Source organism: Mus musculus, chromosome 5 (assembly GCF_000001635.26).
Source record: "Mus musculus strain C57BL/6J chromosome 5, GRCm38.p6 C57BL/6J".
Lineage (NCBI taxonomy): Eukaryota > Metazoa > Chordata > Mammalia > Rodentia > Muridae > Mus > Mus musculus.
Window position 1 is genome coordinate 90,625,198 of NC_000071.6, and position 15,749 is coordinate 90,640,946.

At 42.1% G+C, this 15,749-nt stretch overlaps 1 protein-coding gene across 12 annotated transcripts in view; it reads right to left on the minus strand.

Moving 5' to 3' along the window:
* Nucleotides 1-15,537, minus strand: part of Rassf6 (Ras association (RalGDS/AF-6) domain family member 6) — a 37,659-nt gene extending 22,122 nt beyond the window's left edge. For 3 of the 12 annotated variants that reach the window (XR_001784751.1, XM_006535244.4, XM_006535241.3), the window contains exons 1-4: nt 15,190-15,278; nt 14,376-14,515; nt 10,875-10,934; nt 6,311-6,409 (exon numbers count right to left, since the gene is read on the minus strand). Coding sequence is in view for 9 of the 12 variants with exons in the window: in XM_006535244.4 (XP_006535307.1) it covers nt 6,311-6,409; nt 10,875-10,927 (152 nt within the window). In the remaining 3 variants the exon portion in view is untranslated. The other 9 variants (NM_001310656.1, NM_028478.3, XM_006535243.4 and 6 more) reach the window with 8 other exon arrangements.
* Nucleotides 15,538-15,749: the final 212 nt, after the last annotated feature.

A 15,749-nucleotide genomic window follows, 5' to 3' on the forward strand; every position in this document is an offset into this window, starting at 1 on the left:
CCTCCCTGCTCCTTCTGGAGTGGGAATCGATTGGGCTATTCTACTGAGAGAAGTAGTCCACTAGTTTCCTGTAAGCCATCTAGCCTCACCAGGCCTGTGAGATTGTTGCTGGAAGTTGACCCATGATTCTCAGGGCCACTGAGCAAGCGGAGGCGCTCCAGGCGGGAGCTTTACAGCAAACAGCCTCGCAGCCACTATAACCTGCTTTGCCCTCATGACTCTGACTACTGATACTTCTCATTTTAAAAGAAATACACTAACCAACTGAGTAACGCCTATCTATGGCTCACAGGATCTCCTCTGAGCATAGAACACGTCCAATGGTATCATCGGCTTTGTTTAATGTCCTTAAATGTCTTTCTCTTGCTCTTTGAGTAAAATCCTCTGATCCTTATCGTGGCACTGAATGATCTTGCCTGGTCCCTCTTCTGGTTTTCTTTCTTAGTGTTCTTTTAAGAGATGTTTTTGGATCTGGAGAGATGGCTCGGAGGTTAAGAGCAACTTCTGCTTTTCCAGAGGTCACGAGTATGATTCCCAGCATCCACAGGGAAGCTCACAACTCCATTCCCAGAGAAGGAGAAGCCTTCTCCTGGCCTCTGTAGGCACCAGGTCTGCATACATGTAGACAGGACATCCATTTAAATAAAATAAGTATTTTTAATGTGTCCTGTACCTCAGCTAGCCTGGAACATGTTGCTTGCTGTAACTCACTGGCTACAGGATTTGGAGACTTCCTGTACCACATGCCTCTTCATCCTGTGGTTAGCTCTCTCTCTGGTCCGTCCAGTCTCTCCCTGAACTCAGTAAGGTGGGATCCTGTCCCTCCAGAGTGTTTACCTCACTTTGTTTTGTCACCTTAAGACTGGGACTTCCCAAAGAGCACAGCAGCCGTACTATCTGGGAACTTAGCCATGCAGATCCCCACCCCAGTCCAGAATGCAGACCCAGGAACTTCAAGGAAGGGCCTGGCCTCCAGGGAATTTTCTGGGCAAGTTGAGAGCTGCAACGTCAGCCAGCAAGCTCCTTCTAGAAGGGTCCTGCTTTATTCCAACACCCTAGCTTTTATTTAGGCAACAGCTTCTGGCTCACAGCACACTCTCAGACCTCATTTGTTTAGGGACTGAAATATGGAAAGTTGAATCCCAGTCTACTGTTGGGGGTAGGAAAGTGGATATCTTTTTACCAGTGCAACGAAGACATCAGAAATTCAAGTAAATTCTATACAGGTCATAAAACGGGGGTGGGGGTTGGGTTGAGGTGGGGTTTAAGTTTGACTTTCAGACTCTGGGCAAGTTTCTGTAAATCTTGGAAAGACCTTGGTTTTTTAATCCACTGAAGTGATAGAATGAGAGACTACAGAGCAGATAAACTTTACTGGTGGTAGCGGGGACTGCCGTTGATATACCCAATGACTACTGAAAATCCATATGCTCCTTGGGAAATATTGGCTATAAAATTTTTTTTAACAAGCACCATCTTTCTGCATATCTGGTGACACTGCTAAACTTTCTATGATGCAGTGCCATGTGTGTCATTCAGTTTTTAAAAATAATCTCTTGTTTTCACCAGACCATCAGTAGTAATACTGTGAAAATTTAAAAGTGGTCTCTACATGGAAAAATGTCCATGCTTTAAAGCAAGGGGAAGGGGTGGGGGGGGAGGTCCTAAGCACATTTCAAACCCCTTTGTCTCTGGCTCATTTTAAACTCTTGATTCTTTATTTAAAAAACAAGAAAACAAACCAAAAACCAAAAACCTTAGAGAGGTGTACCACATTCTCATTAAACCTAGAAGCTGTCTTCCTGAGAGTAATATTGTCTATTTATAGATATGTTTTCAGGGCTGGCTGGACCTGTGCTCTCTCCTTTGAGCAGGAGACTCTGGGCTCCCATCTTAACAATGCCTTCTGGCTCTCTGAAACAGGTAGGAGGCAGCCTCAGGAACATGGTCGCTTTGTGTATAATTTGTGCTTAGAACTGTAATGTAGGTGGCTGATTCTTTTGTTTCAGCAAAGGGTGCTAGCTAGCATGCTTGGAACAAGAACCTATGAGGAATTATGTACTTTTTACGCAGACTTATGACATCATGCTAATTAAGCTTTTTATTAAGGACAAGAATACACATGTGCCTCTTGGCCTGTGAGGGGTTGATACCAGTTTCTAAGAAGCACAGAAAAACCTAACAGGTTCTGAAATCCGACCGGCATTTGAAACTGGAGTGGACTTTTTGGTTTTGTTTGTCTTAAATACAGGGCTGGTATTTACGCACTTCTCAAGTGTCCTAATTTTAAAAAGGTAGAATGAAGGCTCTTTGAAAGCAACCAAATGGAACCATATTTAATTTGGAATATTTGCATGGGCACCCAGCACAGTGGTGACTCCAGGCAATGAAGCGTCAACTGGAACCATAGTCACTGGAGTATGAAGGGAACTGGTGCCCACACCCTTAAGTCAGGAGGTCTGGAAACAAACTGTCACCCAGTCCTAAGATACAAGCGCTTTTCTGGCTGTGGTGCCATGACCCACAGGGCCTCTTGCTTTATTGATCATATGTTAATTCTCATCGAATGTGCTAAAACCAAATTTTTCAATTAGGTTGCTACTACTTTTTTCATATTTTAAAAATCTATTTTAATATCAACGTCTAACACTTTCCTGTATTTCAGTTCAGGCAAACGAAAAACCCTTAATATGTTGACAATTCTGGTTTTGCTTACTACGATGCCAAATGCAGATGGGGAGCTGAAAACTCTTTGAGAGAGTAAACAAGTGGGGGCTGTTTGCCAGTTGTGTGTATAACAGATACCATAATTAGCTAGCAGTGTTGGTATAATTTTCAATGACAGTTTTTCAGAGACTTTTTATGGTTTTGAGAATTTTGTGACAGGAAGTTAGAAACACCCAGACCTCCATCTTTTCCTCCTCTGGTCAGCTCACTGAGTTCAGCATGCGGGAGAGTCACCTGACCAGGGCTGGGACAGAGCCCAGCATCTACACTGTTGGTGAATTCCGAGTCAGCATCCAGTGCTCCGCAGACTGCATACTGAAAAGGTCTGTCTTGATGCATAGATGCACTTGATGTCTTGATGCACAGTGTCTGTGGCATGGTGCTGCTTCCTGCTGATGCTCAGTCATACAGGGCTCCAGTGAGCACACATAGAGCCCATGGCCTAAAGGACATCCATGCTATGGAAGCTAAAACTCTAAGTTCTGCAATTGACCGATTCAAAGATTAAAAGAAATAAAGCTCACTTCAATCATAGCATATTTGGGAACACCCCCCACCATGTGTGGTTTCACGTGACATATTTAATTGCCAATAAGTAACACTGTGGGGATAGATATGCATAGGTTTTGTAATGCATTCATTTTTCTCTATATTACAGCTGGGTATTTGAAAACTCTTGTCAAAATATTTTCAGAGAGGGGAAATGCTAAGTTAAGATATTAGGCGTTAAGGCTAATGTGTAAGAAAACAGATGCACTGGCAAGCCAAAATAAACCCTTCCTTCCCCTCCCCCACAAAAAGAAAGAAAATAGGAATGTAAATACAGTCTGGTGGAGGGCTGTGGCAGTACTGTGGAGCTAATTATGCATTACTGTTTTAATAATTTAGGTCAATTTAAAGTGTTATCCATTGCCAGTAATTTTATAATTGATTTTGCTCCCCTTTGTTATTTTTCTCTAAGTAATATTTGTGAAAGCAAAGATCATGTATACTTATATTTTCTTAATACTACCCATAAGTGTTAAGGATGAGCATCTATGTCACATTTAATAATCACTTCCTACGCCAGGTTCATCCACCTGGCAACTGTCATAAAACATATGCAAAAAAATCAGGAGCTCCCACCTCAAGTGATTTACATTGTAACTAGTAGAGCCAAACACTCCTGTTAAAAATAAAAGAGGCTGTGAGACCTTCAGCTGATGGCATTTGTAGAAGTAACCTTACATTATTTGCAAATATTGATTGAGAGCGATTTCTGCCAACCAGCTTGAGGTGTCAAAACAGAACTACAGCCATCGTGAAGACAGAAGTAAGGATGGTGTTTCTGTCACTGAATGCTGCCATATCATTCCAGGCATTTTAGGAGGATTTCCTCCAGTGGTACAGGAGAATATTTATAATCTAATGATGGGCCTGTAAAAAAGATACAGTGTGGCCTCAGCTTTGTAAAATAGAATCTGTGTTTGGGGGTGGTCTGGTGCTGCTTTATGAATGCTGAATTCTGCACCCCAAGATCTGGTTCCCATGTCCACCAGTCCTTGCTGTGTAGACCTTGCTCCCCCATTTAAAACTACTGGTTAAATAAAAGTGGCTACAGCCAATTACTGGAAAGAATAGAAGCAGGTGGAATTTCAGTCGCAGGCAGGGGCCATGAGGAATAGAAGAGAGAATGGAGAAGGGGCTTGAAGGAGTAGGAAGACAAAGAGAGCAGGAGGTCTCCATCCGATATGGTGGATCAGGAGCACATGCCTGAGCCGGAGTGAGAGGCTGTGCTGGTGAAGCGCAGCCTGCGGACAGCCTGCTGGAGCAGGAATAGCCCGGGAGAAGCACACACAGCAAGTACTTGGGGGACACAGCTGGAGAAGTAGCCAGTCTAGCATTAGAGAAGTAGATCAGGGGCAATCAACCAGTAATCGTGCAAAGCTAAAGAAATAAATCATAGCCCGAGTCTCACTCATTTGGAAGCTAGGTGGGGCTAGAAATAGTTAATTTACAAATCTGCCACCATCTGGTTGCTGGGAATTGGACCCGGCTCTGGAAGAACAGTCGGTGCTCTTAACCCCGGAGCCGTTTCTCCAGTTCCTCATTGGCGTATTCCAAATCAGTGACAAGCTTCTCGTCTTCTTGTCCTGGACCCTCTGTGTCTCTGCCCTCAGCTTTGCTTACTCGCTTTCTACTTTAATTCATCTATGCTGGCCAGGTAAATGAGTACTGTGAGCATACATCTTTCTACTTTAATTCATCTATGCTGGCCAGGTAAATGAGTACTGTGAGCATACATCTTTCTACTTTAATTCATCTATGCTGGCCAGGTAAATGAGTACTGTGAGCATACATCTTTCTACTTTAATTCATCTATGCTGGCCAGGTAAATGAGTACTGTGAGCATACATCTGTTTCAGAGGGAGGGATGTCCATGACCGTTACCTGAAGCTTTTCCTTCCACTCCTGTGTCTTTACTCCGGCCTTCCTTGAGTACCTCCTTGGATTAGAGCCTCCCTGTCTGTCCGCCTCCAGATTCTTCATTCACTGTTGCTGCTTTATTTTGTGTTGCCTTTATCTAAGCGTCTATCTTCACACTGACAGTACCCTCTGCCCTTTGAAAGTAAGGGTTTTGTTTGATTTATTGTGGATGCTCGGTGCTCAGTCCAGTCCTTCTACAGCAAGCAGCCAGCAAGCATCTGAGCACTGAACGAAGGAAACGTCCCCCTTTACGTTCCTTTCCACTCTTACATTTCGTCTTTATCCTCTCGCGGTGGCTTTTGACCACATCTGTGTCCCATTCGCTTTGCTACTCTGTTTTACAACCTTGGCATTCCTCAGTGGCAGCCAGCCCTCACCTCAGCCCCCCACCCACTGTGACTTGGGCACATTTGGGTACCATTTGAGTCTGTGTTACCACTTTCTCTTTCTCAGCATCTGCCCTGGCTCAGCCAGGTTCAACTCTCATCTTTCTAGTTTTTAAACTTCTGTTCCTAAAGCAATAGAATACGCTATTTATTGTTTATAGGAAATTAGGTAAGGATGTTGCCCATATCTTATGCAATCTCACGTCAGGAGGAAAATGGAATGTGCAAGAAATGGAAAGACACACACACACACACACAGAAAGAGAGAGAGAGAGACAGACAGACAGACAGACAGACAGAGACAGACAGAGACAGAGACAAAGACAGAGAACTCGAAAGAGATAAGGACTAAACATGCAATTAATGGCCTCAGAATAAACTCTGAGTGAAGTGATACCACTTATGAGGAACTTAATCAGTCTTCATGAGTGTTTGAATTATTAAACCTGACATGTAATTTTAAGTGAAATCAGATAAAAGTCTATGAAGTCTGAGTGGCCATTCTATGACGGGGTATGGCTTAGCAGTCTTAGCTAGTATCTTACCTAGTGATCCACAGCACTGATCTTGTTGGTCATAGGTCATTCTAAGAAGCTCTGAATGTCATAGCCTACCAGTGGCTAAGGAAGACTAACATATCACACAGGCATATGGTGTATGGTTACCTGCTTATGTATCACATATCACATATCACATATCACATATCACACAGGCGTATGGTGTATGGTTACCTGCTTATGGATGTGCTCTCATTGACAACGATCCAAGAAGGGAACTGGTGATCCATTGCTGTCATCCTTTCTCCCTTCCCAAGATGATCTGAGGGTGCCCTGAAACATTAAAACAGTATTACTGCTTTGCTGCCGGGAGACACCCTTAGGTTAGTTTCTTACTTAAATTGAGTATTTGCTTATATCTTTAATGTATATGAGAAGGCTTTACATCTGTGTGAGGAATTACAGTCGTTATACTGCAGCAACCTAACGAGAAGTGGCTGGACCCTGGAAATGGACAAGATTCCAGGCCCTGAAGTCAAGTTCTAGCTAGAGAGCTGTCTTCATATGATGCAACAGGCTCCAACTCTCCTGCAGGCACTGGAACCCGAGATCAGATATCATCAATCATCTCTGTTATGAGATCAAATATATGGCACTAGGGTATGAGCAGCAAGTATTAAGCATATTTTCTGCTTAGTCTGTTTTGCATAGATACATATGCAGCTATCATTGCTTTGAGCCTGAAGAATCATAGGCACTATATTCAGAATCAAAAGCTTGGCTGGAAAGAAAATTTCAATTTTCTTAACAAATGGAACCTAGATGGGATATTTTTTACTTTCATAGCAGACTGTTTGGGTAGGGTAAGAAGAATGGAAGACATTACATATCCTAGTTCCCTGGGATACAAGGAGGAAAGGAAGAAAAGAGGAGGGGAGGAAGAGGAAGGGGAGGAGGAGGAGGAGGAGGAGGAAGGACAAGAACAACGAGATTAGGAGGAGGAGAAGGGAGGAAGGAAGGAGGAGAAGGAGAGGGAGAAGAAGGAGGAAGAGGAGGAAGAAGAGAAGACATAGAAGAAGAAAGGAGGAGAAGAAAGAAGAAGAAGGAGGAGAAGAAGAAGAAGAAAAAAAGGAGGAGGAAGAGGGGAAGAAGGAGAAGAAGAAGAAGAAGAAGAAGAAGAAGAAGAAGAAGAAGAAGAAGAAGAAGAAGAAGAAGAAGAAGAAGAAGAAGAGGAGGGAGAAGGAGAAGAAGAGGGAGAAGGGGAAGGGAAAGGAAGGAAAGGAGACTAATAGTTAAATGGTTATTCCTCTAGTCTTATAAAATCCTTGCTATACACAGGCATCTTGCATCACAATCTAAGCTCAGTAGTTTACTGTGTTGTTTTTTTTTTAAGACTCTTCTACAGTTCTGACCATTACATTATTCTCTTAGTGCCAGCCTTCCAGGATTTACTGCTTAGTACACATAGCCTAAGTCTCTTAACCTGGTATTTACGTTTTCTTTACTTGTTCTCAAACCTATCTTTACAAACTCAGCCCTGAAGCACTTCTTCAGTGACAGGTCTTGTGCAAGGAAATTTCATACCATCAAATCTCCCCTCATCTATTCAGCTTGACCACAAAGCAATCTTCACTGTGGGTCCAGATGCCTCTCAGCCATATGGGGACCCTTTTTACATCTCCCTACTTCTGCGTTGTCTGTACAGCTCTGATTCTGGCTTTCTGCTTCCAAACTTGACATTACTGACTTATGTCTTATGTCTCTTTATGCTTCCCTTGTTCAAATCACGGTTGGTGTTCTACTTAAGAATACTCTTCGATGGCACACCACCAGCCAAAGCCTGTGTCATGGAGGACTCAAACCAGAAGGGACAAATTCTAGCTACAATCATTTCCATGCTACTTTGTCTTCCAATGAAGACACAATTTGTCCTGGAGCCTAACAAATTGCAATCACACATCCACAGGATTTCATGGATCTGAATGTCTGGCTACACAGACCTTTGTTCTAGCTTCTAAACCTTGAGTATTATTTTATATTTTTTCATTCTTAGAACCTACAACAAAACACTGGAGGTATCTCATACCAAGGTCCTCCAGTGATGGTGATGTGGTCCAAACACTACCTTCTTTCTCCTGGATCTACTTGGGTGTTATTTGTCATCTATTTGTTTAGTTTACCCCATCCAGGGCCTCTCCTTCCACACTAGAATCATCTGTACTTTGTTAAATTCTCCATTTTGTCTGTCTCAAAGAAGCATTGGATGAGACTGATTCCCCCCCCCCCCCCCGTATACTTTCTTCTTAGGCTTCTGAGATGAAACAGCCATGGTGACTTTGCTCTGTTTTCCTGTTACCTTGGGGCTCTCAGCATCTTAGTCTGTTCTGCTGACGTCCTTATGTACTGTTTAAATACCAGCAGCTTCGAGAGTCAACTCCAGCTTAACTTCTCTAGCTATAATTCCAAGCAAACAATTCTGTGGACCAAGCCACTCAGTTCCTGCTAGGACATGAGTTCTAGACTCATGCTACCACCAAGTTTCTACTAAGACGTCTAACAGCCTTTCGAGCCACATGGATGTAATAGACGCATCAGCTTCCTCTCAACTGTACTACTTCCTGCTCCACAATTCTTCTCCTCTGTCCAATTAGGCTTCCTTTTATCATCAGCGCACGTTAAGTTTTCTCTGACTGTACTTTTAATATAACCTGAATTCAAGACCTGGAGAGCTTTCTTTCCCACTGTTAGGATGACCCAGAAGCCATCATTTAGGAGCCAGAGGGCAAATTCTCATCATGCACTGAGGACATTTAGAAGTGAAGGCTGTCAGTGGAAGTGCCATGTGACGGCGCAGTGAAAAAAAAGTGATGGGCCAAAGATTCATTGCATCAGCTTTCTGTCAGTCCCATCTCTGTGTGTTCATAGAAAGTCCGAAATACCATTATGGAGGCCAAACAACCATTGTTCAAGCAGACCGTCAGACTGTGATCTGTGCTAAAGTAAAGCACAGCAGATAGACTCCGGAAGATAGAGCCTTGGTAAAGAAGGCTAAGAAGAGAAATTGTAGACAAGAATTTTAAAAAACTGTGTATGTAGGTAGGGTATGAAAATTGAACAAAAATAATATTGAACATGTATGATCCCCAAACTGCTTAATAAAATGTTCAGAGAGTCCCAATAACTAAAAAGGAAGAGAATGGTAATATCTCAGTCACTTAGTTTACTCAGAGGGAAGCATGGATCTGTAAATTCAGATTGTTTTCCTTCTGGATCTTAGTCCCGGTCACCATGACTCAGCAAACGAAGCCTTAGGGCATTCTAATGAAAATCTTCTAAATTAGTAAGACTTGAGAGGTTAAAGGTTTGAATCAGTTATTACAAAAACCCAGGAAGAAGAAGCACAGCTTAAGAGGATGAAGGAAAACAAGGAAGAAGAACTGTAAGTCTAGAACTTTCTGAGGTCCTACTTCGGGCATCCAGTTCTTTGGTGGAACACAATGGGCTATGGCCTGAGAAGGAGGATGGTTTTTACAAACACTCGCTTTGCTTGGACAGTGAGTCATTGTCACTACCAGGCCCAGGGGCGAAAATTGACTGACTTAGATCACATGCAAAATAAGAGCACTGGTTTAATAAGCTTGGTTATTTACCTTTCCAATTTGCCCTATAGGATGGATTTCAAGAGACAGAGCCCTGGGGACGACAGGCAGGTTTAATGAAGGGGAGCCGGGATGGGAGATGCCCAGGGAAGTAGGATCATTTTTAGCTGGCAGACAGATCTGGAGCCTTCAGAGACGGTGACAGACAGCACCAGTGTGTGGGCTGCCCCGGGAATTGGGAAAATAATGAAGAGGGATTTGGAGTTCACTTCCTCCAGCTCTGTGTTCCTGCTTACAGATAGGCATGCCTGGATTTGCCGGTCACCAGAGGAGGCCAGAGGTACAGGGAGGAGGAAGGGAAACCAAGTCCCAATGAACGCAAACAGACAAGTCAAGATGCCGTCCCATGCCCAACCATGGATGCCTTCAGTGGTTACTTATTTAACAGTGGACATTTCGGTCCACTCATCCGAATATCCAACAAACTGTTTCTTGAGTGTCTTCTCTGAGGTTGCTACCATGCTGGGCATAGAAATGTAGCCTATGGCTGAATTTTTAGCCCGTGGGTCAGGTTCTTTGAAAAAGAGCTAAATAGAAAACCAAAACAAAATAACATTGCTGAGCCCCCAGGATTTTGCTGGCTTCTGGGCTTTTATAATAGATCACCCACAGCTTGCTAATCACTTAACGGCTCTCTTTCCTCATTTTCCCAGACGTTATTTTCCTTAAGTCAACTACCAGATTCTTCTCAGCAGGACTGTTATGACATTTTCATCATTAGAGTCAGTCTATGAGGCATACATATAAAAATTCATAAAATATTAAGTATACTAAACCTATAGGGGAACAATAAGTGTTAATAACAAAAATTAAGCTCTCTAAGAGGATGATTTTCTCTTGATTTCATACATACGCTTTTAAAACATATGTAAGAAACTTATCTTACCGTGTACTTCCCTACAATGAAAGTAACTAAGAAACAAAAATAATCCCAGAAGTATCACATGGGAAGTAGAGCTATGCATTTTAATTGTGAGGTGAGATTATACTAAGGTCTATAAAAATGGCATTTTTTTTTTAAGAGAAAGTTGTTCTAGTTTGAAGAAGCATTGGGAGTGTACAAATATGTACTTTGCTCTAAAATAAAGATGTTTTCTCCAAAACTTGGAGGACGGAAGAGCATAGCTGCAAGCAGTTACCTCTTAGGGGAAACGAGACGTAGCTCTAAACTGTCTGTAACTCCATGCACCATCCGGTTTCTGAAAGACGGAAAAGGACTTATAGAAATATGGTTTCCAGGAAATGCTTGGCTCTATATTTTTCTCTTCTACAATGGCTTGGCTGTAGAGGTGATTGTCAGTTGTCTCAGAATTTAAGAGCGGCCTTGAATTCCTGATCTTCCTTCCTCCACCTCCAAAGTGCTGTGACTACAGGTATGTGTAACCATACCTGGTTTTAAACATTTTTTAAATCTTAACTCGTGAATTTAAGGCAGTACTAAAGATGGTATGGGTCCAAAGGCTGGACTCCATTCGAGTAGGCTGGTGCTCTCCGTTCATACGAATGTCCCTAAATTCTACTGCATGGCTCCATGGCATTCGTGCAGTGCACTGTATTCCTCTCAGAGTGCCTTGGGGACATGAGGAGAACAGGATTAGAAGAATAGGCAAGCTGATCATCAACTGGGGACTGCAGGCATCTTCTTCCCCTCAGACAGCAACTGCAGCTGCGGTGGCCAGGTTCAAGGATTCTCTGCTGCCTCTGAGGTTCCAAAAGGAAATTCTAAAAGCTGATGTCCTGAGGGGCATGGCTCACTTTTCCTATTCACTTACTGGCTGTAAAATCACCAACACATTTTCAAGTCTCAAACTGACTGGGCCCTGAGTAACAATGAACATTGCCTTCCACACAGTCCTGGCCTCTCACAAGGAGTCATCCCTAAGACCATCAGCTGGAATCAGGGTACCGGCGGTTGGAGGAGCACTATTTTGAAAGACATGGGTTTAGTTTTGCAAAAGAATAGCTCTCTGTCATAGATTTCTAATGCCAGAGAGAGTACTGAGAAGTGCTTTTCACAAGCAGTGTTATCAATACTTGAATATTTCATTTTTATTTTGCTAAAACACATTCTTCTTTTTTTATACATGAGTACGGATTGCATTTATATCATTTCTACCTACTCTCTCCCCTGACTAACTCTTCTCATGCTACCCCCTCTCAAATTCACAATTTGTCCTTCTTAAATTATCATTATCCATGTACATGGACAGAGCCGTAACTATAAATCTGACCTCTGAATCCATTCAGGGTCACATGCATTTGCCAGCTACTCATTTGCTAGAGGGTTAATACCCAGAATATAGAGAACTATTTAAAAACCCAAGGAGTCAAGAAAACAAACGAGCCAGCTAAAAACAGGACACAGATTTGTCCTAGTTTTCTCTCTATTGCTATGATGAACACCATTACTAAAAACCATGTGGACAGGAAAGGCTTTATTTACACTTAAAGTTTCTAATCCACCATGAACGGAAGTCAGGGTAGGAACTCATGGCAGGACCCTGTAGACAGGAATTGAAGCTGAGACCAAGAAGAAATGGTGCCTACTTGCTTGCTCCCTATGGTTTGCTCAGCCTGATGTATGTATGTATATATGTATGTATGCATATAAATAATTATAAGTGTATATTATTATATATGTATACATATATGTGTATTAAATAATTATATATCCTTTATTAAATAATTATATATCCTTTATTAAATAATTACATATAATTTATAATATAGATATATAATACATTATATATGTATATATGTATATATGTATATATGTATACATGTATATATGTATAAATTATACATGTATATATGTGTGTGTATATATATATACATCCATATATATATCTCCACAGTAGCATGGGCCTTTCCACATCAATCATTAATCAAAAAAATGCCCCCACTCTTGCCTACAGGCCCATCTGATAAAGGCAATTCCTCAACTGATATTCCTCAATTCCTCTTCCAAGACATGTCTAGGTTTGTGTTAAGTTGAGGAAAACTAACCACACAAGTCCTCAGCGAGAGCTCTCAAAAGAAGAAATGCAAATGGCTAAAATACATCTTCAAAAGGGTTCAACATTCGTAGCAATTAGAGAGATGCAAATTAAAGTTATTTAGAGGTGGTGTTGTATTCCAGTCAAAATGGCCAAGATCAAGAAAACAACCGACAACAGATGCTGGTAAAGATGTGGGAGACAGGGATCCCCCACATTCACTGTTGGATAGGATGCAAACCGATGTCGCCACTGTGGAATCCGGCATGGAGAATTCTCAAGAAGCTGAAAGTTAGATTACTACCTGACCCAGCCCCACTAGTCCCTGTCCTATGCCCAAGGACTCCACATCCATCCCAGAGACACTTGCTCAGCTGTGTTCACTCTAGCCAGGGAAAGGAAGCCAACCGGCTGATGGATGTCCTTCAACAGATGAATGGATGACTTGAATATTTTTTAAAAAATTAAATTTTTTACATGAAGCCTAAATCCGTGTTTCTGAAGCCCCAGAATCCCTGAATTTATACAAGTAACTGGAGATTTAGCATAAAACATCTAGTTTAATTATAATTATAAGCTACTCATTTCAGGAAACTAAAATAGGAGTCAACATTAAGTGTACAACATTTAATGCTATGTTATCTGCACTATTTTAAATATAATTAGAAAAGTTTATTATTTCATACAACCCTCGTTATTTTTCTGTGTTGTTGATTAGAACATTCTATAATTTGCAATATAGGGTTATATATTTTAGGAACAACAGATAAACATATACGTATAGCATATAAGCTAACTAGGAAGATAGTTTTTTATGAGGTTAAGGAGATTCATCTCAATATTAAAATATTAAATATAGTCAAACAGATTTATCTTACTTGGGGCACTGTTTTTTATATTGATATATCACTAGGGAATATAAAATCAAATACTTTAAATTGTATTCAACAGTTTATATTCAGTATAATAGATGAAAAATGTTTAGTTATTACTCTGAGGTAGTCTAAATAAATGAGATTATTTTATAAGCCAAACTGCACTGTTATTGCTAGATCCTATAAGCCAATAGCACAACAAATGTCAGTTGACTTGGCATTAGAAATCTACCCAAAATTCTTCAGTCAGTATCTCATTAGATGTGGATTAGGAAATTCAAATTCTATAGTGGAAAAATGAACATTTAAGACAATGATGATTTGCATTGTAAACCATTTAGCAACATTCATAAAACTCATAGCAAGAGTCACAAAAGTGTCCTTTACACAACACCGTATAATAAAAAGCCACTTCCTTGTCATTTAAGCTGAAGAGTTAGAGCCCGACAAAGCATGAGCACCAGACTGTTAGCATATAAAGAAAGTCACCATCATTTGACTGTAAACCATTCAATATGTGTTACAACAGAAGGGCTTAGCCCAGATAGTCTAATTTGATGAAAGTCATTCAAATGCAGTCTTTCATGTGAAGCATAAAGGCCAGGGCTTTACAGCATAAAATAGATAGTAATTTTCTCACTACAGATGCTTTTTATTTCCTCAGAAATAAACACCACTTTCACAAAATAAAAGTGGATAACATTTAAGTTTAAACTGGCCTTCAGGTAGGCTAAACACTTGGAAGTGAGGAGAAGCCAGGCAGTTTTACCACTACAGAGCTGCTGCTGCTCGCCCATGGTCACCAGGTCAGTCTCACAAGCACTGTTCCTCTTCCAGCATCCTCAGGGTCTGGTGTTGTCTGTCCAGCTCAGGTCAGTTTGTCCTCCCCGTCACACCCATTTTACAGATCTGTAGATTTGTGGGCGGTGACATACGATGCGATGCCGTTTGTGGAAGAACTGCCACCTGTTTAATCCCCACTAAAGTGCCCTGAGACACATGGTATCATGTTTGTTTTATAGATGCCAGACTTATGAGGCTTAGATATGGGAAGTAACGTTCAAAGTGACAAACTAGTAAGTAGCAGACACAAGGCTTGATCCTATGACTCTCCAGCTTCAGAATCTGGATGCTAACTCACAGATGCCCTTGTGATTACGGTCATCCTAACATTGTTTGGTGAGGTCTTCATTATATCTCAATCCCTTCTCAGTGAAGCTGATTTACCTTGAAGAAAGGAACATTTAACTGACCCCTCAAGTTAAAGGGTCTTTCCTTTACGATGTAGTCATGTATGACAAACTTGAAACACAAGAAGCAGCTAAGGTAAAAGTCAACGAGCTGGCTCTTTGGGAAAGGGGAAGGCAGGGTGGTCTTGCTGCTCCAAACGCCCCTCCCCACTACTGTGTCCTAACCCCCTCACGCGCTTACCTTCTCCAGGAGAGTATTCTGAAAAAAAAATTCTGATTTAAGGCCAACTCACACTAGGGCTCAGGTTGCGCTGATGCACGCACGGGTTTACGCTTCCTGACTATGGATTTCAGTTTCTCTAGACCGCTCTCAAATGCTCCCCGCACCCCTACCTGGTGTGCCTGTGTGTGGACTGAGCGGGGCTCTTCGCTTCAACCTCCAAGTTCACCTGCTTTTGTGCCGGGCAAAGGAGACTCTTGTGACCAAGCAGCGCGGAGCCTGAGGTGGCGAGCTGTCCCTTACAGTAGTGGGAAGGCGGAGCTGCCTGCGGGTGACAAGGCGTCCTTGTCACTCACCTGATCACTCACCTGCTCCGAGCCGAGGCAGGCAGTCAGGGTGGAGGACACATGGCTGGCCCCACAGTGCTGCTCCAGGCAGAGTTTCGCAGCCCCAGCGGCAGTTAATTATTACAAGGTTGCCCATCGCAGGGGGTGTGAGCAACCTGAGCCACGCCCAGTGCCTCAGTGCATGTTGGGAGTGTTTACTCTGTCCTTGCGGCCAGCAGGTACCCTGCTCTCTGCAGTAGTGGACTGATGGTGGGGACCTTTGTCAGTGACAGGCTGCAGGATCTTTGCTAGCCAACTGTGCTGCAGATAAACGGCTCCAGCTAGGACTCTGCGTTTTGTCTTTGAAAAGTTAAGTTGTCTTTCAGCTTGTGATTTCTTAATTTTCT